Consider the following 22676-nt stretch of genomic DNA (forward strand, 5'->3'; position numbering starts at 1 on the left):
AATTGCTATTGTAAAAATATATAATGAGCCTTGTATTAAATTTTCAAATCTTAGATATAAAAGGAAAATTTTTTATGAATTTCTAGCATAAAATAATTTACGAATTTTCGTGATTTTTACATAGTATGTTGTAAAAATTCAAACTTTGAATGCTTATAAAAAAAAATTGTGACTATGTATTTCTTTTATTTTTCAACTTCTATTGTAAAAATATGTTAGGAGCCTTGTATTAAATTTTCAAATCTTAGAATTAAAAAGAAAAACTTTTATGAATTTCTATCTATAAGATAATTTGAACATTGACGTAATTTTTTACGTATTTAGTCAAAATTTGAACTATAAATGCTTATAAAAAAAAAAATGTGGCTATGTATTTCTTTTATTTTTCAATTGCTATTTAAAAATATATTATGAGCCTTGTATTAAATTTTCAAATCATAGATATAAAAGAAAATTTTTTTATGAATTTCTAGAATTTCTCAGAATCTAATATAATATATTTGAGATCAAATATTTCAGGAAGTTATTACTAATAATCACTAATGATGACTGTGGTTGAATGTTTTAACAAAAAATATTAGTTTTTTTCTCTGAAGATATTAGTTATTTTCTTAAAATACTTGAAATCGATCATTAATCAGATTTTCACTATCATTTACCTACGTGATGAAAAATAATATATATTAATAGCATCATTTTTTATGCACAGTAAAATTATATTGACGAAAAAATAGAAAATTTCAAACAACATTAAGTTAATGATGTTGAAAACAAAAAATGCCAACGGCACGTAGTGTTCCCAAGCGGTCACCCATCCAAGTACTAACTACGCCCGACGTTGCTTAACTTCAGTGATCGGACGAGAACTGGTGTATTCAACGTGGTATGGTCGTTGGCGACAGTCTGAAGTTATGCGACCGCATATAACATGAAAATATCTATAAGTATAGTTATGAATTTCTATCTAAGATAATTTGAACATTGCCGTAATTTTTACGTATTTAGTCAAAATTTGAACTTTAAATGCTTATAAAAAAAATTGTGCCTACGAATTTTTAATATTTTTTAACTTCTATTGTTACAATGTGTTAGAAGCCTTGTATTAAATTTTCAAGCTTTTCTACCGAACAAATAAATTTTTATCGATATTTATAGAAAAAAAAACTAATAAAGTTGAAAAATTAAAATGACAGTAAACAGCTCAAAACAAATCTAAATATTTTGAAAATTTTATCAAATATATAACACGCCTATATAAACATTCAGTCAAAATTTCAAGTATCTGTGGTAATTTGTTTTAGAGTTACACCAAAATAAGGAAATCGCTAAAAGTGAAAATCCAATGTTGTAAAAATTTAAATTTCAAATGCTCATAAAAATTTAATTTGAATTTCAGGTGGAATTTTTATTTGTGATAAAGATTTAAAAACTTGTAAGGAATCTTGTATTAAATTTTTAAATCTTAGATTTAAAAAGAAAATTTTTTATGAATTTCTAGCTTTAAATAATTTGTGAATTTTCGTGATTTTTAAGTATTTTGTCAAAATTCAAACTTTGAATGCTTATAAAAAAATTGTGACTATAAATATCTTTTATTTTTCAACTGCTATTGTAACAATATGTTAAGAGTCTTGTATTAAATTTTCAAGCTTTTCTGCCTAACAAATAAATTTTTATCAATATTAATTTAAAAAAAACTAATAATGATCGAAAATTTGAAATGCCTATGAATAGTTCAACTTAAGTCGAAATTTTTTGAAAATTGCATGGTGTATAGAATATACTTATATAAACATTCGGTGAAAATTTCATGTATCTATGGTCATTTGTTTTGTTTTAAAGTTACATCAAAAACCAAAATCGATTTTGTCGAAAAATGAGTGTGCGAAAAATTTCCCGTTTTTACCTTAATTTTTAGTTTGTTTTTCTCAATTATTTAGAAAAGTATTAAGAATTTTTTACTTTTGACCCCCCAAAGTACCAACTAGATTCACTTTCTGATCGAACGAGGTACTGAAGTCAAAAATCGAAGCATTTTTACTGCCCCAAAACGTGATGATAGACACAAAAAAAAAAAAAAAAAAAAAAAAAACACACATCATGGTAAAATCAATACATTCATCGCTCCGCTCAGAATCTAAAAATGAAAACGATATTGCACAGACAAAATTCTCCTTTTTATGTGGTGAAAATTTCGTTTCTTAGTTATAACTGTAGCTTTCTCGGTTCTTTCCCGCGCGAAACAGTTTTTGCAATGTTACGCCCTTGTAAGACGGAGACAACACATACGGGTGTAGCGTCCTCTTAATGAAATAGGTAGGTATTCAATCAAAATAAAATAATTAGCGCACGCTGCGATCCGTCATAATTTACCTACCTATCGTCGCTAAGTTAATAGAAATTGAAAATTTTTTCGTAACACTAATTTTAGATTCTGAGCGGAGCGATGAATGTATTGATTTTACCATGATGCGTGTTTTTTTTTTTGTGTGTCTGTCTTCACGTTTTGTGGCAGTAAAAATGCTTCGATTTTTGACTTCAGTACCTCGTTCGATCAGAAAGTGAATCTAGTTGGTACTTTGGGGGGTCAAAAGTAAAAAATTCTTAATACATTTCTAAATAATTGAGAAAAACTACGCACACTCATTTTTCGACAAAATCGATTTTGGTTTTTGATGTAACTTTAAAACAAATGACCATAGATACATGAAATTTTCAACTAATGTTTATATAAGTATATAGGCTCTTAACATATTGTTACAATAGCAGTTGAAAAATAAAAGAAATACATAGTCACAATTTTTTTTCATAAGCATTCAAAGTTTGAATTTTTACAACATATTATGTAAAAATCACGAAAATTCGTAAATTATTTTATGCTAGAAATTCATAAAAATTTTCCTTTTATATCTAAGATTTTAAAATTTAATACAAGGCTCATTATATATTTTTACAATAGCAATTGAAAAATAAAATAAATATATAGTCACAATTTTTTTTTTTAAGCATTCAAAGTTTGAGTTTTGACAACATATTATGTAAAAATGGTGGTGTGTCACCATGTCCATGTGATACAACGTTTAACTTGTCGACATATTATGAATATTTTCCATGAATTAAAATGAGACTCTCGTCAATAAATAATTCGTTGTCAATTCAAATATTTTTATTTCTACAAATTAAAATACATAATAACGTAAAATATATGTAATAACTGTGGAATTAATTTTTATTTGCTATATACGTTTAAATTGTTAAACTACTTATTATCAAAAGACAAATTAGTTTGCACTATTAGACAACTTTACTAGTAAATACTTATAGGTATTTTCATGTTATATGCGGTCGCATAACGTCAGACTGTCGCCAACGACCATACCACGTTGAATACACCAGTTCTCGTCCGATCACTGAAGTTAAGCAACGTCGGGCGTAGTTAGTACTTGGATGGGTGACCGCTTGGGAACACTACGTGCCGTTGGCATTTTTTTGTTTTTAACATCATAGTTTGAAATTTTCTATTTTTTCGTCGATATAATTTTACTGTGCGTAAAAAATGATGCTATTAATATATATTATTTTTCATCACGTAGGTAAATGATAGTGAAAATCTGATAAATGATCGATTTCGAGTATTTTAAGAAAATAACTAATATCTTCAGAGAAAAAAACTAATATTTTTTGTTAAAACATTCAACCACAGTCATCATTAGTGATTATTAGTTGTAACTTCCTGAAAAAAATTGATCTCAAATATTTTATATTAGATCCTGAGTGGTACAGAGATTATATTACGTACGTGAAGTTGGCCCACCCACTTTGGAGTAGCGACTTAAAATCTTCACCAATATTTTGCGAGTTATTTGCGAGAATTTGTGAGTTCACTTTTAGAATTTGCGAGTTAGCCGTTTATGAGCAGCAAGCAAAATAAAAATGGGTGGGCCAAATTCACGGAGCCCATCCATGTTGTCCTAATTAGAGGCTATCATTTGATACCAATTTCAAAGTTTTAGGACAACATGGATGGGCTCCGTGAATTTGGCCCACCCATTTTTATTTTGCTTGCTGCTCATAAACGGCTAACTCGCAAATTCTAATAGTGAACTAGCAAATTCTCGCAAATAACTCGCAAAATATTGGTGAAGATTTTAAGTCGCTACTCCAAAGTGGGTGGGCCAACTTGACGCACGTGATTATATTGTTGCCAAAAATTACATGTGCTATAATGTATTTATTTCTTATCACTGCCGACACCTTTTGTAGTATAGTAACAAAATGTTTTAATCTATAACTTAATTATCTTTACTTGATATATGATACCTGACTAACTATTAATCTACCGGTAGGTATTGTTAGATCGATCAAGTATAGTTATAGCTTTAAATCGTAATCAATTTTACCTTTTTTTTATGGTAATAGTATAATAATATGACCATCGGATTATTATATTCTGTGATACATTTGATATTACTATTTGTTTTGAATATAAAATTACATACAACAAAATACTGACGATACTTCAGTATAGTAATTTAATATTATTTATTTATTGACTATTATCAATCGTATTTTAGGTATATACCTATATCGTTCATATTATTATATTTTAATATTTAATGGTTTCCATTAAACACACGGCTACATGGGTTATTTGTGTAATCATAGTGAAAAGTACCTACGAACTATCTATTATAAGTAGTAACATTAAGTTAATGGGGTACACTTATTGTTTGAAACATTGAACATTTAAAATGTAAACAGTATTAATGTATCTACGAGTACATAATACGTATTAATAATAAATTATACAATTTATCTAAACATTAAATTATAACTTGTAGTCTATAGACAAGGCTGTAGGTCTTGTGACTTTTGTTTTGACAATAATACTGCTATATAGACATTCTGTCGAGATGAAAGTGATTTTACTACAATTGTTTTGTAACCTAACCTGTATAGGTCATTATTTAATATTAATAATATTATCTATATCAGTGATCTCAAACTCAAATTATCTACAGGCCACATATTTTTTCATAAAAATTTCGCCTGCCAATTTTAAGTATACTTTTTTTTTACTTATGCACTAAAAACTAAAGACAAAATGAAGGCAAAGAATAAAGCTACATACGAAATCCACTTATCTATTATAAACTTCCTTTTATTATAATTAGGTACTATTGCCAAAATATATTTATAAAAATATAAACAAATTATTTGCTCATTACACTTATTATTACTAAAATATCATTGAAAAAATATGATGAGTATTAACTTTAAAAGAAAATCTAAACATATCTTGATTTTTTGTTTATTTTTATTTTTGAGTTGCAGCACTTGAAACTTTACATCTTTTTTTCGTATCAAGCTCAAATCTGTTTGCACGAGAATTTCTTGATGTGAAATGAAAAACAAATTGTAATTTAACATTTGAAATTTAATTGTGAATTGTGAATTTGTTTAATTTCGTGAGAGAAAATAATTGTTCACATACATAAGACTATACAAGAGTTACCGAACATAAAATGATAAAATGTAAGAATTAAAGTGTTAGGTTAGGATAAGTAGAAAATCATCTTTATCTACTTTTGAATGTCTGCAAATCTGTTCATAGATTCATTTTTTATTTTATTTCATCATATTACTATCTGTGGATAACTGTTTTAATGTAGCCATGTAGGAAAGTGTTTATAACAAGTTATTTAATGATAACTTGATATCGTTTGAACTTTTCTATTTTTTCATTAATATAATTTTATTGTGCCTAAAAAATGATAATATTAATAGTATAGTTTATTTTTCATTACTTGGGTAAATGATGGTGAAAAATTGATAACTGATCAATTTTAAGTATTTTAGAAAAATAACTAATATCTTCAGAGAAAAAAAAACATTCAACTACAGTTCTATAGGTAGTAATAACTTCCTGAAAAAACTAATCTCAAATATTTTATATTAGTGGTGCAATGAATATATTGTTACCAAAAATTATGTTTGTTATTGATGTATAGAGTTCGGGACTTGTTGTATTTGCATATTTTTTAATACTTCAGAATAACCTAGTATGATACACAATTGTTTTAAGACATAACGGATTGAAATACAAAAATTGTGTTTGTATATTTTTGCAAATTTTAGTGTTTTTTATGCAAAACACATATTTGACAAATTTTGGCAATTTAATTGTTATTTATAGCATATTTGCACAGTTTTCATTTTATGTTACCTAGGTAAATTTATTTTAAAGGTTAACATAATTTATTTATTTTCATGCGTCAGTCAATATATGCCTATCGAACATACGCATAGGCGCAACTAGACCTCTAAAACGTAGGGTGCTATATTATTAAAAACATAAAATTGATGTTATTTCATTATAATTATAATAGTTAGATCTAAAATATCAAGGGGTGCTAAAGACCCTTTTGCACCCCTTAGTTGCGCCAATGAACATACGCAGTAATAATAAATAAATACATTTTTATCAATTAACTAATAAATAATAATATGTTTATTGTTGTCAAAAAAAAAAAAAAAAATGAATAAATGTACAAAATATATTAATAAAAAAAAATTATTGTAATTTAAATAAATAAATAAAAATATTAATGGCTATTAAAAAAATATTGAGTTGCATATTATCGTGCATGTTTCGGTTATTTTAAGTGCATATTTGCATGAATATTTTCTATAATTTACGTGCAATAAGTTCCGAACCCTAGTGATGTATTTAATTTTTGTCATTGTCAACATCTTTTGGAGTAGTATAACAAAATGTTTCACTCCGGAATTTTATTATCTTAATTTCATAAATCTACTTATCCATAGGTATTCGGTGGATATTGCTTTAAGTTTATAACTTATATATCGACCAAGTATAGTTAGCAGCTGTATCAGCTCGATATCGTTTTTTAATTTTACTATTTTTTTTTTTTTTAAGTAATAATATATGACCATCGGCTTTTTATATTAAGTAATAGATTTGATATTAATCTATTATATTTTAATAATACGTACAACATAAATAGTAAACCATTTATCTATAACATCTATTACCAATCATATAATATATTCGCTACATATATTTTAATATTCAATGGTTTCGGTTAAACGCATGCTGGTCACATGGATAATATCTGTGTAACCATAGTATGAACTACCTATTAAAGTAGTAACATTACTAGGTTGTAGATACATTTATTATTTGAAACATTGAACATTTAAAATGTAAATATTATTATTGTATTTAAATTATATTTATTAATAATAAATTATATAATTATTCATTCATATATTAAATTATAACTTACAGGGAAAGCTTTACTAATGTATAGTAGGTAATGTTGTTTCATTTGTGTAGACTATTGGTCTTGTATCTTTTGTTATGAATATAATACTCTTCTATAGACATTTACATAGTATAGAACATATTACATATAGCCAATATTTAGGAACAGAATTCAAAACGTCGTTACACATACACATGCCCAATATTATATACTCCAGGGGTGGCCATCAGGTCGATCGCGACACCATTTGGCATTTTTTTTAATTTTTTAATTTTTTTCAGAAAAAAATTATTATTATTATTATTTTTGTAAATGTGTGTATCTTTGTATATACTATTGTGTGTATACTTATGTAAAAGTTTTAGTATATAGTTATAATAGAAATAGTTTGAATTTAATATATTAAATTACGTTTTGTGTGAAATTGTGAAAATTAAACGTGTTAATATAATACTTGTGTACAATAATAATATAAGTATAACAGTACTTCTATATTTAATTAATAATTAATTTTTGTTTTGTTTATTGACCTTTTTTTTGTTTTTGGTCGATTGTGACAACCTTAAAAAACGCAGAGGTCGATCCCTAGTCTTTTAAAGTTGGCCACCCCTGATATACTCAATATCATCCCTAGACGCCCATTCAGTGCCTATTAACTAACATAAATTTAAAAAAACTGTTAATTTAATATTTTGTTAGAATTCGATACAAGGATATTTATATCCAACGACACAGTGATTAATTTATTGTACTTTATGTGAAGTAAAACACTACAGATTTTAATCATATATATTGTAAGACAACAAATATTATAACTACTCGCTTTATACTCTGTAAAAAACAAGTTCACATTTTTAAAGCTTAATTATTTAAAAGCAATAAAAATGTTGACTGTAAAAAAACCTGCTTATTTTCATTGTATTGCCCTGCGAATACTAGCCGACTTTCATAAAAAAAAATAATAAATTATAAGAATTGGAGAACCAGCTTGTTTCTGCTGTGCATAGTCGGATTGAATTCAAATAATTCAAAACATATAATTATTGTAATCATTGACTACTAGTCAATCATAATATATCAAAACAATAATCCTGAGCAAAGGCTTAAAATATTTTGACTCTTTTTGAGCTATTTTTAGGCAAATAAGGTAGGTATCAATAACAAATTATTGGATTTTTGTAATTTTGACTTAGTTATATTTGTCAGTTATTGAATTGACGATGGTAAAATTTTCGCTCGGTCAAAATACTTGAGAAGTTGAGAATATACCTTATACAAGGTTTCTCGTATAAGTTTTTATTAGTGGGATATACGATTTTAGTTATTTTGTCGAGATTTAAAAAAAATTATTCATGAATAATTTAAATACTTGAAATTTATTTAACATATCCATTACAGTGATGACTAGGGCTCGGATGTTGTTGCACTAAAAATGTTATGAAATTGATTGCATTATTGCTGTTAAAAAAACCCAAAATTGCACTTAAAAATTGCAATAAAAAAATATTTTATTGAATAAAAAAAATAAAAAAATATATATTAACAAATTATTTTATGAAATGGATTAAGTCATTTTATTAAGTAATATTATAAAGTTTTATTAGATAGGTTTTAAACGAGTAGATAATAAAAAAGATTCAAATTCAAATTCTCGTCAGTTGTCACTAAAAATCTGGTTAAATTGTGCGGTCTTCTTATTTTTTCAGAAATCTATACTAATAATTTTATCAAAATTTAAAACTTTTTATTTAAACTATTTTTGATTTGTTTTTAAAAAAAAACCTTACCTTACCTTAAAAATTATAGCACTGTATAATCTAACAAAAAAGAGTAAATACATAAAAAAATATATAAAATTGTATTGAAAATGACAACAATCAACAAAATTGCAATAAAATTGAAAAAAGGTAAAAAATTGCACTTAAAATTTTTATATATTAATTGGTACTCGTTTGAAATAAATTTATAACTTACTTAGCAATGAATCCGAACAATAGAAAAAAAATTGCAAATGCAACAACATCCGAGCCCTAGTGATGACAGACTTGATCTTGACACCTACTATTGCCCACCTATTTTTAAATTCCAGCTTAAAAACTTTGGAGGAACATTTTAAAATCTTAAATAGATGGAATTAGATGAATTAAAAATATTTTGAACGGCATTTTAAATACAAACAAAATAACTTGCTAATTTTCGGGATTTGAATATCAATGTAAAAAAAACCAAACAAATTTTTTACATTATTCATAATGAAATTTTAATGTCGGTGTTTCCGACGAAGCGCTATATTTCATACAAGTCAACACTTTCTAACATTTATAGTACATACCTACACTACCTATTGTTGCAAATTCGATTTTGTTGTACGGAATATATACAACCAATATGAATATTATTATTGCAACAATACGCACTTAATCTCAATACGTTTCATGAGTATATACCTAATGGAAGTGTGTTGAAGAAAATAATGTATTACTTAAGTGTATCGACAAAGTATAATATTTAAATAACATTTAATGATGTTGACTAAATACGTTATCATTCTATTAACTATTAGCGGTCGACTGCCGTACACCTCTGCCCACTCTATTACCTAATATATTAACAATTACCATAATTATTGTTTATTTGTACAAAAATCAATAAATACATTAATTATGATTTTACATTTTAGATTCACTTCGCTTCGACAGTCCGACAGTTTTCAGTATAGTGCGACCACTGTTGTTGGTACAATGTTTTAAATTATCAATAATTTTCAGTTGAAATTGTTTACGTTTGAGCTTATGTACTTAATATAAATGATAATAATAGTTGCGTCGTTGTAAGATTATTATAATACACATATTCATATTTTTACCAATTTCTGCGTGGCTTTTACTAATTATTTATTTATGTAGTTTATGTGCGTTTTAATACTCATATAACTCGTTTTTATATTGAACACACTTATTTTTGTCAAGTATTATAATATAATTTATACTTTCGTCTGCCGTTAAGAGAAACATGTCTTCCGCACAAGAAGTACTAGATGATACAGTAGGTACTACATCCAAATCATCTGAGCCCACATCTGATCTATCTATAGAAGAAATAACCGCTGAGATGAGCTTATTAACCGAAGATGAATTAAAAATAAAAGTGAATGAAATGCTCAAGCAGACATCTTTTAATTTTGAAAATTTCAAGGAACTCGGTGAGATTATTAGATATGTACCATCGTGGTTACTGCAAAATGATTACGAACAGGAATTTGACCCTAAAGTTATTCTAAATTATATGGCTGCAAAAAATTCCGATAAAAATGTTATGGATAAAGATATAAGGATGTTAGTTAAGTTAGCTATTGAAAGAGGAAACGATTTGGAAAAAATCGTTTTAAAATCATCACCAGAAATTAAACACGAATTCGAAAAACTTATAGTAAAATATGAATTAGTCTCAAATGCTAAAAATTCAAAATCTGCTGTGACTTTATCCAGAATTTGTGAGAGCGTTCCAATTTTAACATGCTTGTACCTTAAAAATGAAGCTGAAAATCCTATTGTATCTTTTGAATTGATGGACACTATTTGTAAGAACTATCCTAGAGTGATGATGTCGTCTGCTTTTTCTTATTTGATACCAAACAAAGAGGACGAATTTTGCACATTTTTAAAAAAAGCCCACTTGCTTCATCAATACCAGTTTTTCGCCAAAATTTCGCAAGTCAGTCATCCGAATTTCTCAGTTGATATTGAAAATGAATTCATCACCAAGGTTTACGTGAGTACTCAAGCAGCTATTAATGGATCACATATGGAGTACGAAGATCAAATTAAGTTTTTAAAAGAAAATGATCTAATTGTGGAAATTGAAAATGAAATAACTGTTACCGAAGTAGTTCTAGAAGCAGTCAAGTTGTGGGACGATAAAGAAAGACAACACGAATTGGACCAAAAAATTTCCGGTTATGAACTTGAAGATTATCCGATGAGTTATTTTAGATAATATTGTGGAACATGTACAACATATTATATAGTATTAAGTTTTATTTCAATTTCATTTAAACGAATCAGTTCTTAGAAAAAAAAACGATTTCATATTTTTATATTATACTTCATTTTTTAAAATATAATATTAACAAAAAAATTTTATAGGGTGTGGATAATATTTGACTTAAATATTTAATTTCGAACTTAAACTTAATTTCGTTGTTAGAAATTATATAATAAAATTGTTTTAATCTAATTCATACAATCGATTATAATTTAAGTTATTTATGTAATATGCATTAATAAACAAATTAATTAATTAATTAATTTTGCTGTTGACCTGTCTTTATTATTTATATATATATATATATATATATATATATATATATATATATATATATATATATTATGATTTATAAAAAAAAAAATAGATTTATATAATATTTTATATTTTATAATTTTATATCATTAAATGTTTTTTTTTTTTAATACTAATAATATAAAATGTATTATTATTGGGAATAATGTGAAAGAATTATTATAACATCGTTAGCTATATGGTCTGGCATATCTGACGATTGGTGAATGATTTATGAATTTATGAACATGCATAAATCATGTTTCTACGCAAATATATTTCGTATTTGGTTCCTTAAAATTATACACAATATTATGATGCGGTCATAAAGTTATTGTTATTAACTTATTATTAATAGATTACAATTTACAAGCAGCATGAAGAACTCGTACACTTTTATTTTCAGATATGTGTCTAAGGTATGTACAACTTTTCATTATTTATTAAATGTGTGATAAGAATATTATACTGGTCAGCGTAGGGTATTTCATATTAATGTATATATTTTATACTACTACTAAATGTATTTTACTTTTAGTATTATGGTAGAGGTTGATTTAAATTTTGCAGAAAGTATTACATACATATATATTATGCATTTAAAATATTACTAGTATTAGTACAGTGAAACTTCGATAACTCGATTTTTTTTCGACCTCAACCGATTCAAGTTATCGAGGTTCCACTGTACTTAATTTTTTGGTTTCAGTATTAAATATTTATAATTATTAATCTAGTATAACATTAAGTTTTAGCAATTAAAATTAATAACAGCTTAGCTATATTTGCACATTTTAGTAAAATAAATTACTCTAATCACAATGATATCATTGTTATCATAAAATAATAAATATACTCAGAGCTGGACTGGAAGGGTTTCGGCCCACTTTCCTAAATTTAACGACCCTACTTCAACTAACAAAATGTTACATTTGGTTCAATAATAGTATTTTTACCTTGATCCATATTTTATAAGGATAATATTTTAAATCTTTTTCTGTGTTGATTACAAAGAAAACTTAAATTTTTTCAAAATTCGAACTTTAAATGCCAATAAAAAAAATTGTGGGTGTGTATTTTTAATATGTTTTAACTACCATTGTAACAATATATTAGGAGCCTTGTAAGAGGTGAGTTACCTTGGCACCGCCACTTTAACTAAATATATTGCAATTTATGTCAAATTATGTAAGGTATCAAGGTAGGTATACACAAATTTTCATTATTTATAAAATGTATGATTGTAGGCATTTGTGACTGTTTTATTTATTTATAGCATAGCAATATCATATATTGAGATTCATAACGTCAAATCTTTGTACATTTGTACCTATACATAATTTTTAATAAAAACATAAAATATGTCATTCGAAATTGCATAAAATAAACTATAAATACAATAGAAAATAATATTACAAAAACTGCAGGCTTGTTCAACTTTTGAAATGAGCAGAGATCGTTTGGGCTAGTTTAATATCTATGACCAAAAAAATAATTTTATGAAATTTGTATGCGAAAATGGCTATTAGCGTAGTCAACCCGTCAGCCAATATTATTACTAAGAATATTATACTAGGTAGTCAATTTAGGTTAGTATTTCCTATCATAATTTTTACTGCTATTAAAAATGTATTTTACTTTTACTATCATTATGGTAGGTTGATTTAGTTTGAGGTTTATTTAAATCAAACATTTTGTTCATAAATTAATATAGAAAAGTATAGTTGTAAGCTTGGTAACAAATTATAATATTATGATATAATATAATTATGTATTGCAAAACAACATAACAACCTTGTTTCATAATAATTTCACAAGGCACAAAATTTAGGTAGGTATTGTCCATTTCATGAATGGGATGTCCATATAATGTATTTTCGTCAAATTTCAGTATCTGGATATTCAGTTGAAATGAGCGATTTCACTATGTGGATGCGACATATATATATATATATATATTATAGTAATATTGCTAATATTAATACAAATAGTACTTAGTTTTTTGGTTTCAGATTAAATATTTATAATTAATCTAGTACCTACACAACTTTCAAGTTTAAGCGAATTCAAAATATAACAATAGCTTAGTAAAATAAGTGCACATCTTAGTAAAATAAGGTACTTAAATAATTACTATGATATCATTGATATCATAAAATAATAAATATTCCGACTAAGTAATAAAATCGTTTTTCGTATACCTACAATGATTTTATATCATTGAATTCAAGTTTAACACGACCATTACAGTGTCGCTTTAGACACCTAATGTATATCTGAGCGTTATCCACTTATTACCTTTTTTTGTACAGTATATCAGGGTGGTCCAACCTTTTGTAGTTGACCGGCCAATTTACACATTTATAAACACTAGGGGGGCCGCAAAAAATATTTTTATTCGTATTTTATGTTATAAAAAAACATGTATTATAATAATATAATACACAAGTTATCACATTATAAAATACGTTTTTTTTTACCGTTTGAAGTTTTATTTATTTTTTTTTGACATTGGATATTATTCATCCGTATAATTAATGAACTATTTCTCCTCAACCAATTGTTGATATTTTATCGTAATTCAAAACGATTAAAATTCAAAATACTTGATACGTAAATACTTTAAATTTTCACAAATATTCGTTTCATCATTTTCGGTGTAAGTAGTTTATACTGTAACTAGTGTAACCACACCAACTATACTATAATATGTATATACAAACACAGTTTTTTATAGACATTTTAAGTCAAAATAATTTGTATGAAACTAGATATTTAACCGAAGAATTACCTACGGTTTTATTTATTTATTTGTGGCTTAAAAATATTATTCGCTTGAAACTTTTCAATCATTTAATATATTGTTATATTTTATATATAATACATAACTAAATATTATACCTACAATGTTTTCGGCAAAAATTTGTTCAGCCTACTGTACCAAAAGCAAAATAAATCACATAAATAACAATATAAATACATACTAAAAAATATAGACCGTCTTTGCTCGGAATCGTTTTACGTATACAATGGAACATTGTAAAAATAATTTAATTCAAATTCAACACATATACGTCGAAAATACAATTACAGCGACCATAGGCAAAACTAGGGGTGTGCTTGGGGGTGCTTCAGCATCACTAGCCTTTAATTTAGCACCTCCAGATCAAAAACATCAAAAATGGAAAAATTATATGAAAAAGTTTTTTTTTGTTTTACGTAAGGTTGTTTAAATAATGAAAGAGATGTTGTTAATAAAATTACTTCTTCAGAAATATTGGAAATATATTCCAATTCCACTAATAAAAGAAAAATAGTATTAGTGTATAATATTGTATATTATGTAAACATAGTATTATTACCTAACCTTTGAGATGATTGTGTCTCATGTAAGTGACTGCTAAAAATGTAAATTGTGTAATTATTTTGACATCACTGATGTCATATCAGTTATTAACAAAATAAATATTATTTATTTGTTTATACTAGGTCATTATTTGAATCACCTTAATAATAATATAGGTAATATACCTAATGTATTTATGATGTAAATATTAGTGTGCTTATGTTTTTATAATGCATTTAAGATTGGTTATAGTAATTATAAAATTGAAGTAGGAACTTGGGGTGTGGGGGCGTAGCCCCCGACGAGTCTGTTTCATCTACATAATTTTAGCACCCCCAGTGTTTGGCCTCTAGTTGCGCCTATGACAGCGACCCAAATCAGTACAAGACATGTAAATCATAGTGCGACCAGAGCGGTGCCCCTATTCGCCCGCCAGCACTTTTAATATTATATAAAATGCATTATTCAATATTGTTAGCTATTTAAGTCCTGGGGGGTTTGGCCAGTTTGGGGGCCGAGTCCCCATCTAACTCGAGGTCCTCCGGAGTTTGACGACCGGAGCAGGCAGGCGAAGGAAGCCACTATATACTTATATTACTTTAACTGACGAGGTACAATATACTTAAGGTACAAAATACTATAAATACTCTATAAAAATCCAAAAAAAGTTCATTTTAAAACTTAGATCCTCCTCTGTCATAATTAACCAATGTGTGTACTTTTCTACCCATTTCGCCCATACCATAGCTATTAGCGGTTAGCGGCCATAGGTCATCTCCATTTATATAATTTGTTTTTTTTATCTGATTACTCTATTATTTTTTTCCTATAATCAACAATTAAAACTTATTATTTGAAATTATGTCAACTAATTTGGTGTGTGTCTAAGATGAAAATACTTTAAATTTAAGATTTTTTAAGTAAACTTAAACTAAAGCATAAATTATTGTTTAAAGGTAAAAATACCAAGTGTAAATTTTCTAAAATTATCTTCAGTTATGTTAGTTAGTCATGTCAATTGTTGTAAATATCTAAACGGTGGTAATAATCAAAATATAAAATACAGTAAAAACACATAAACACGTATTAGCTTAGATTTAAAAAAAAAATAGAGTACAATTTCATGTATTCAATTTATTATGTATTCATTTCATGTATTGTTAAGGACACTAGGACTCACATCAAAAAAAGAGTACTGTCCTGCGAAAAAGAGTACCGAGTCTGGTCACCATAAATATACTCATTAGCCTGTCTACTTGTTGATAATTGCAATATAACTTAATAGAGCTTATTTTATTATCATAAAGATAATTTAATTAACGATTTAGTAATAATGAGATAGTTGTAAAATAGCGATATTGATATAAATATAGAACGTAGTCCAATTAAAATTGAGCGCATGCGTATTAACGTAAAATCGCAAACTTTGGGAGGCTATAACTTCCAAAATAATGGTTTCCGCACAAAAATTCAAACAGTTTCGAAATCAGCGTTGAAAAACAAGTCTTTGAAAAAAAAAAAAATCGAAATTCGTGAGGGTCGTGGTAAAGACCTAAAAAATTGTGTTTCTGTTCCAAATATTGTAACCCGTGACAGCAAACGATGGGAATACACGTAACAGGGACTCATGCAGTACGCGTGATGGTTGTTGAACGAGCAGTACTGCCGCCGTCGCCGCCGTTCGCGTCGCACACTAAGAAAAAAAAAGCAAAATACATCGATGCCATCGCCTAAACTGAAAAACGGTCACCACTAGCTCATGGTACCCTGGTATGCCGAAACCGCAACGTATACCCCAGCGTTTACTTTACAGGTCAACGAAATATTTTGACCGCCGACGGAGAATAATCGTTCTTTTTTTTCTCTCACTCACTCTCTCTCTCTCTCTCTCTGGGCGGTCACAGGCCTCTGCGGCGTCACTACTGAGTACTGTCGGTTCACGATCACGATCTCCTAGTGAATCGGGAGAACGAAAAGTGGCCGCCGACGCGCACGATCCTAGTGGTGAATTAATGTCGTTGTGTCTTTTCGTCGTTAATAATTATTATAAAGCAAGCGAATTTCGAATTAGTTAAGTTAGGTGTAACAGAAGAAACCTATACGAGAAACGTTTGCCGAAGGTCAAAACTGGCGACCAAACCAAAAACGAAATCATAAAGGAAATTTTAAAAAAAAAAAAAACGAAGTGTTTACGGCGTTTATCCACTGGGTACCGCCAGAGTTTGAGAGCCCACTTATTAGTTTATAAATCCGGCTTGGTTTATCGAAAAATAATGTTGCCATCATATTTGCCAACAAACGCTTTTATTTCACCGGACTTTAATACATTCATAAAAAAAAATAAAATAGTAGATAATTTGTTAAATCAAAGGCATATTATGTTTTTTTAATTTCTATGTATCTTAACTTTGTGATGAAAACAAGACACTTGGACATTGGACACTTTTACCTATCAGAAATCAATACGCATTAAAAATGCATATATAATTTAACTAAGCTACATACAAATGCATTGATAGAACTACAAAATAGAATAAACATTAAAACTACTAAAACCTATAATAAAGTATCGTATAATGAAAATAAATTTTTTTTATCATAAAAATATAAAATATTTAACATTTTAACAATTTCTACAGAGTTTATTATTTGTACAATAAATCTATGGAAATTGAAATTACCTTAAAAAGCTGAACTCCTATGACAACAGACATGAACTGAAGTAAATATGTAACAAGCATATTTCCGATGGCCTTAATTGCAACTATCACACATTTTACTACATACTATAAAAAAGTAAAACTATCAAATAGATATATAAATTATTAACCAGTACCTAGTCTACAATAGTTACATGTTAATATTACATTACCAAAATACAATTTTCTAACGATTTACCATTAATTACTAGAAATTTAAAATTTAAAATTTAAATTAATGAAATCATCTAATAAACATCTAAAATATCATTACAAACCCTTTAATTTGATTGCTATTTTTGATTAGAATAGCAATGATTTTCAATTGAACGGATAAAAAACAAAATCCATGACACCGTACACGAATCCTTGTTCTAAAATGATCTCTTCTGTAGTTATTACAATTTTTACAAATTATAATTATTATTAGGTATTATTTTAGGTAAGTAGGTTATGGTTAAATATAGATTTTGACAACAATGCTGTAAGTAAGTAAGTAAACAATTGATAAAATATTTTTTTACAAGCTAATATACTATACACTGCATTACCAGTAGTTTCATGCTCCCTAACTGGTTCTACACGATATTAAAATTATAAAACCATAAAATAGTGTATAGTGTATACGTATAATTTATTTTAAAAGTTTTTCTCAGAAATAAAATTTTTAGTATAAATAATTAAAACTATAGTCAAACTCTAAAATATAAATAACTATTATAATTTTTATGAATAACTTGAAAATAAATTATATTTTTTCAGGTACACTGTTAAATTAAAAATATATTGTGATTCAATGATTTTATGGGATTCGAATGATTCGATACCGTTACCAACTCTAATTGGTTCAGTATAGAATTGCGGCAAGGCTGGGCAAATAAATGATTTCTTTTAACGCAGTTAAGTTAATATTAGCCAATAACAAACATTTTAAAGTTAAAAGTTGATTTAATTATAGGTTAACTCAGTTAAGTTAAAAGTTAATACACATCTTTTTAAACTTTTCATTAAGTTAAAAAAAAGTTAATTTAGTATTTCATACTTTATTATTTTACAAACACTGAAACCCAAAACTAATTTTTGGACTATAACTATAAAACAAATGTTTATACTTTCACAGTATATTATTGTATTTCATTAAACTTTTCATTGCTAAAAAAGAACAGTAGTTACTAGTTACATATATATAATAAATACCTAAAAATAATGAATTAGTTTTTTTTTGTTTTTAGAGTTTTAGACTTGTTGGATTTTTTCCCAAAATGATGACTTCAGTCACTCGTCGATAATAATAATATTAAATATACCCATATTTAGGTATAGCCATAATGCCATAATAGTCATAAAGGGACTACATATTATATTATTATTGTTACTTGACAATATAATTAATTTAATAATATAAAATCATTTATTATCAAATATTTTCTGATGTATGCACTATACAGGGTGTTTCTTTAGAGTACAGAGTGATTGGAAAAATATAAAATTTTTAACTAACAAATCACGGTAAATATTTTTGGCATACAAATGAAATAGACTGAAATAGTGAAATGTAAAAAATTAACTTAATTCCTTCCGTAAAATTAAAATCAACTAGTTGGTTTCAAGTTAATTAAAAAATAAATTTAATAAGTTAATGGTTAAGTAAATGAATATCAAAAAGTAACTAGTTAAGATAAAATTAACTTTTTAACTTAACTTTAACTTTTTAACTCGTTAATGCCCAGCCTCGAGAATTGGTATAATAATGGAATAATATAAGAATAAAGCAACTTCACATACACAGACGTATAATGTATAGCTACAATAGAATAGTTAGGTACATATTTATAAAACAAACATACAACCACGTTATATTTCGTAATTTATCCAAAGAATTAAAATATACATATTAGGCAATCAACTTGAATTAAACATTTTTCAATTTATATAAAATGTTATGATTTTTGTTAAAATAAATTATCACTTTAATGACTTAGCTACAAGAATATTTAAATATAAACATTTTTATTAATAAACAATTCGTTTTACAAACATACAACATGGCATATTTTACGTTCACAATAATATGTATTCCTCTGTGATTTCTAAAATTGCAGTGGATTCACGAATTCACCTCTTACGAATTTTAAAGACAAGAATGATCATAAATTACTTAAAAGTAATGATATAAATAAAATCTTTTGAGATGCTCTACTTAATATTCTTGTCATTAAAATTTATAATTTTAGAAATTACAGAGTAACACGTATTAATGTGAATGTAAAATTTGCCATGTTCTACGTTTGTAAGATTGAGAAAACGAGAAAACAAATGCCATGTGGCATCCTCTTAACGGAAACTAATAAATATTAAAATAAGTACCTGATATGCGATTGGCAATACTCGATATAGATCGGGGGTCTCAATTATACGGCCCGAAATAAAAATACATTTTGAAAAAAAAATATTCGAAAAACTGTAAAAATGTTAATTTTAATTTGTCATTCACGACGAAACTTCAACTATGTGGAACTCAACTTTCATTAAATAACTTGTTATAAACACGACTTACCTACATTGAAACAGGTATCCACATGCAGATAGTAATATGATAGAAAAAATAAATTTCTCACATTTTATTACTAAAAAATGAATTTATGAACAGATTTGCAGATATTCAAAAGTAAATAAAGATGATTTTCTACTTTTTAGAGAGCTATTTTCATTTTTTTTTCAACACGTTTTAATATCAAAATTTGAAACTGTTGGAGTTCTATACATATTTAATACCTTGGAAACAGCTATCCAAAACAAAAGAAACACTTTATTTCTAAAATTTTATTATTTTATGTTCGGTAACTCTTACGTATGTGAACAATTATTTTCTCTCATAAAATTAAACAAATCAAAAATTCACAATTAAATTTCAAATGTTACAATCTGTTTTTCATTTGACATCAAGAAATTCTCGTGCAAATATATAGACAGATTTGAGCTTGGTACGAAAAAAAAGATTTAAAGTTTCGAGTGCTGCAGTTCAAAAAAAAAAAAAAAAAAAATAAAGATATATTTAGATTTTCTTTTAAAGTTAATACTCATCATATATTTTCAGTGATAATTTTTTAGTAATTATATGTGAATTAAGCAAATACTATGTTTATATTTTTATAAATAATTTTGGCATTAGTACCTACCTAATTGTAATAAAAGGAAGTTTATAATAGATAAGTGGATTTCGTATGTAGCTTTATTCTTTGCCTTCATTTTGTCTTTAGTTTTTAGTGCATAAGTAAAAAAGAGGATACTTAAAATTTGGCCTGAGAATTTTTTTGAAAAATTATGTTGCCTGTAGATAATTTGAGTTTGAGATCACTGATATAGATAATATTATTAATATTAAATAATTTACGTTCTTAAAATACTGTTATTCATTCCTTTCTAATGTGATATATATAGTGTACCGTATATTAATATTTTAATTGTCAATTTTTTTTGCGAAACAATTACAGCTTTCATTCTCAGGAAACGACGACGACAACAACACCTAGTCGGTCGGCGATCGCGGAGCCAATATTGTTATTAGCTACTCGTATATACCCTTCCGCAAACTTCAAACGCATTTTATAATCATAATTTTAAGAAAAAGTAAGACCTACCATTTGAACAAATATATATTATGCTATTGAAATAGATATTCTTGTTTATATCATTTTCACACAATTTTATAAACTATATAAGTGATAGATAACAAATTTCGAGAGTAATCTAATGACATATTGATATATATTCATTGTAATGTATATAAAAAAGTGTTTATGGTCTTGAGGATTTGAATTTTTTTTTTTTTTTTTATTTTACACAATATATATACAATCTGTACAATTTTGCACAATTGATTTGAAATTTAAAACAAGTTTTCTTATAAATAGTTCACACAGTCACGTTGGTTAGGTATAACTTATTTAATATAGGTAATGAATTAATTTTGCAATAAAATTAATTTTAAAATTTTACAGGTGTATTGTGCTTTTAAAAACATTGTAAATCAAATACGGTTCTATAAAGATAAAGCCTTAAAGGTAATATAGAATATATAAAATAAGTTTAATACATTAATATAGTTGGTAACTTTTAATTTAGAATTATGATTTGTTTCATTTGTAAAATTAATGTAGATACATTTTCAGCATTGGCTTTTCACTATAAATGTATGCATTTTCTTGATCCTTTAAGGCTTAAACATATATGAGTGTTCTGAGAGCAGCTGTTCTCAAACATTTCAAAATTTAAATGGTCTTAGAAGGCATATAATTAGGACACATAATAATAGTTCTAAACTTACTGAAGTAAATAGTGATTTTAATACAAATACTAATGTAAAACTGTGTCATATTAATACTTCTGTACCATTAATTAATACAAATCAAATTTGTATACGTTAAATAATAATACAAATTCTCCACCATTGTTGAATACTAATAATTTTAATTTAAGAAGCTTTACATTCTCTTAATATGTCAGCTGTTTAATTTAGTCTTCAATTACATAATAATAATAACTTTTCTAGAAAAGATATTTTAAATATTCAAAGTGAAATTTCTGATAAAATATTAAATTAAATTATATTATTGCTCAAAGGTACTTTACTTGATAAGATTAATGATTCTTTATTAATATCAAACACAAATATGATCGTAGCTGAAATTTCTTCACTTTTTTAATATTGCAGTAGTGAATATAAGTTAAACAAGTGGTTGTCTAACCAGGAATTAACTGCGGATATTATGCAATTCACAATAAATAATGAAATTAATTTTGTGTCTCATGCTGGTGAAACTGAGTATGATGAAATAAATACAAAGGGAGTTTTATTTCCATTAAAATTAAAATTTAAAAAATATTATGAAAAAAATGATATTCTCATTCAAACATTACAATTATATGATAATTTAAATATCTCAGATGATAATTTCCTATCTAATTTCATTCAAGGATCTTTATGGAAAGATAAAGTAAAGT

The 22676-nt window shown here is 26.3% G+C and overlaps 1 protein-coding gene, 2 non-coding genes and 1 pseudogene across 3 annotated transcripts; 2 read left to right on the forward strand and 2 right to left on the reverse strand.

Moving 5' to 3' along the window:
* LOC149061615 (uncharacterized) overlaps nt 1-22676 on the reverse strand; it is a 587539-nt pseudogene that overhangs the window by 131554 nt on the left and 433309 nt on the right.
* Nucleotides 779-897, reverse strand: LOC149061623 (5S ribosomal RNA). The gene has a single exon (XR_016190042.1). It is a non-coding gene; the product is annotated as a 5S ribosomal RNA (ribosomal RNA).
* LOC149061624 (5S ribosomal RNA) lies at nt 3366-3484 on the forward strand. The gene has a single exon (XR_016190043.1). It is a non-coding gene; the product is annotated as a 5S ribosomal RNA (ribosomal RNA).
* Nucleotides 9994-11461, forward strand: LOC107169073 (uncharacterized). The gene has a single exon (XM_015518701.2). It carries the CDS (start codon nt 10302-10304, stop codon nt 11283-11285), a length of 984 nt encoding a protein of 327 aa, XP_015374187.2. The 5' UTR covers nt 9994-10301; the 3' UTR covers nt 11286-11461.

Source organism: Diuraphis noxia, unplaced genomic scaffold, assembly GCF_037042655.1.
Source record: "Diuraphis noxia isolate RWA-SAM2 unplaced genomic scaffold, SU_Dnox_SAM2 contig0001, whole genome shotgun sequence".
Lineage (NCBI taxonomy): Eukaryota > Metazoa > Arthropoda > Insecta > Hemiptera > Aphididae > Diuraphis > Diuraphis noxia.

What these genes read in the sequence shown, in the direction of transcription:
- LOC107169073 (XM_015518701.2), top strand. Translation starts at nt 10,302, where the DNA reads ATGTCTTCCGCACAAGAAGTACTAGATGATACAGTAGGTACTACATCC.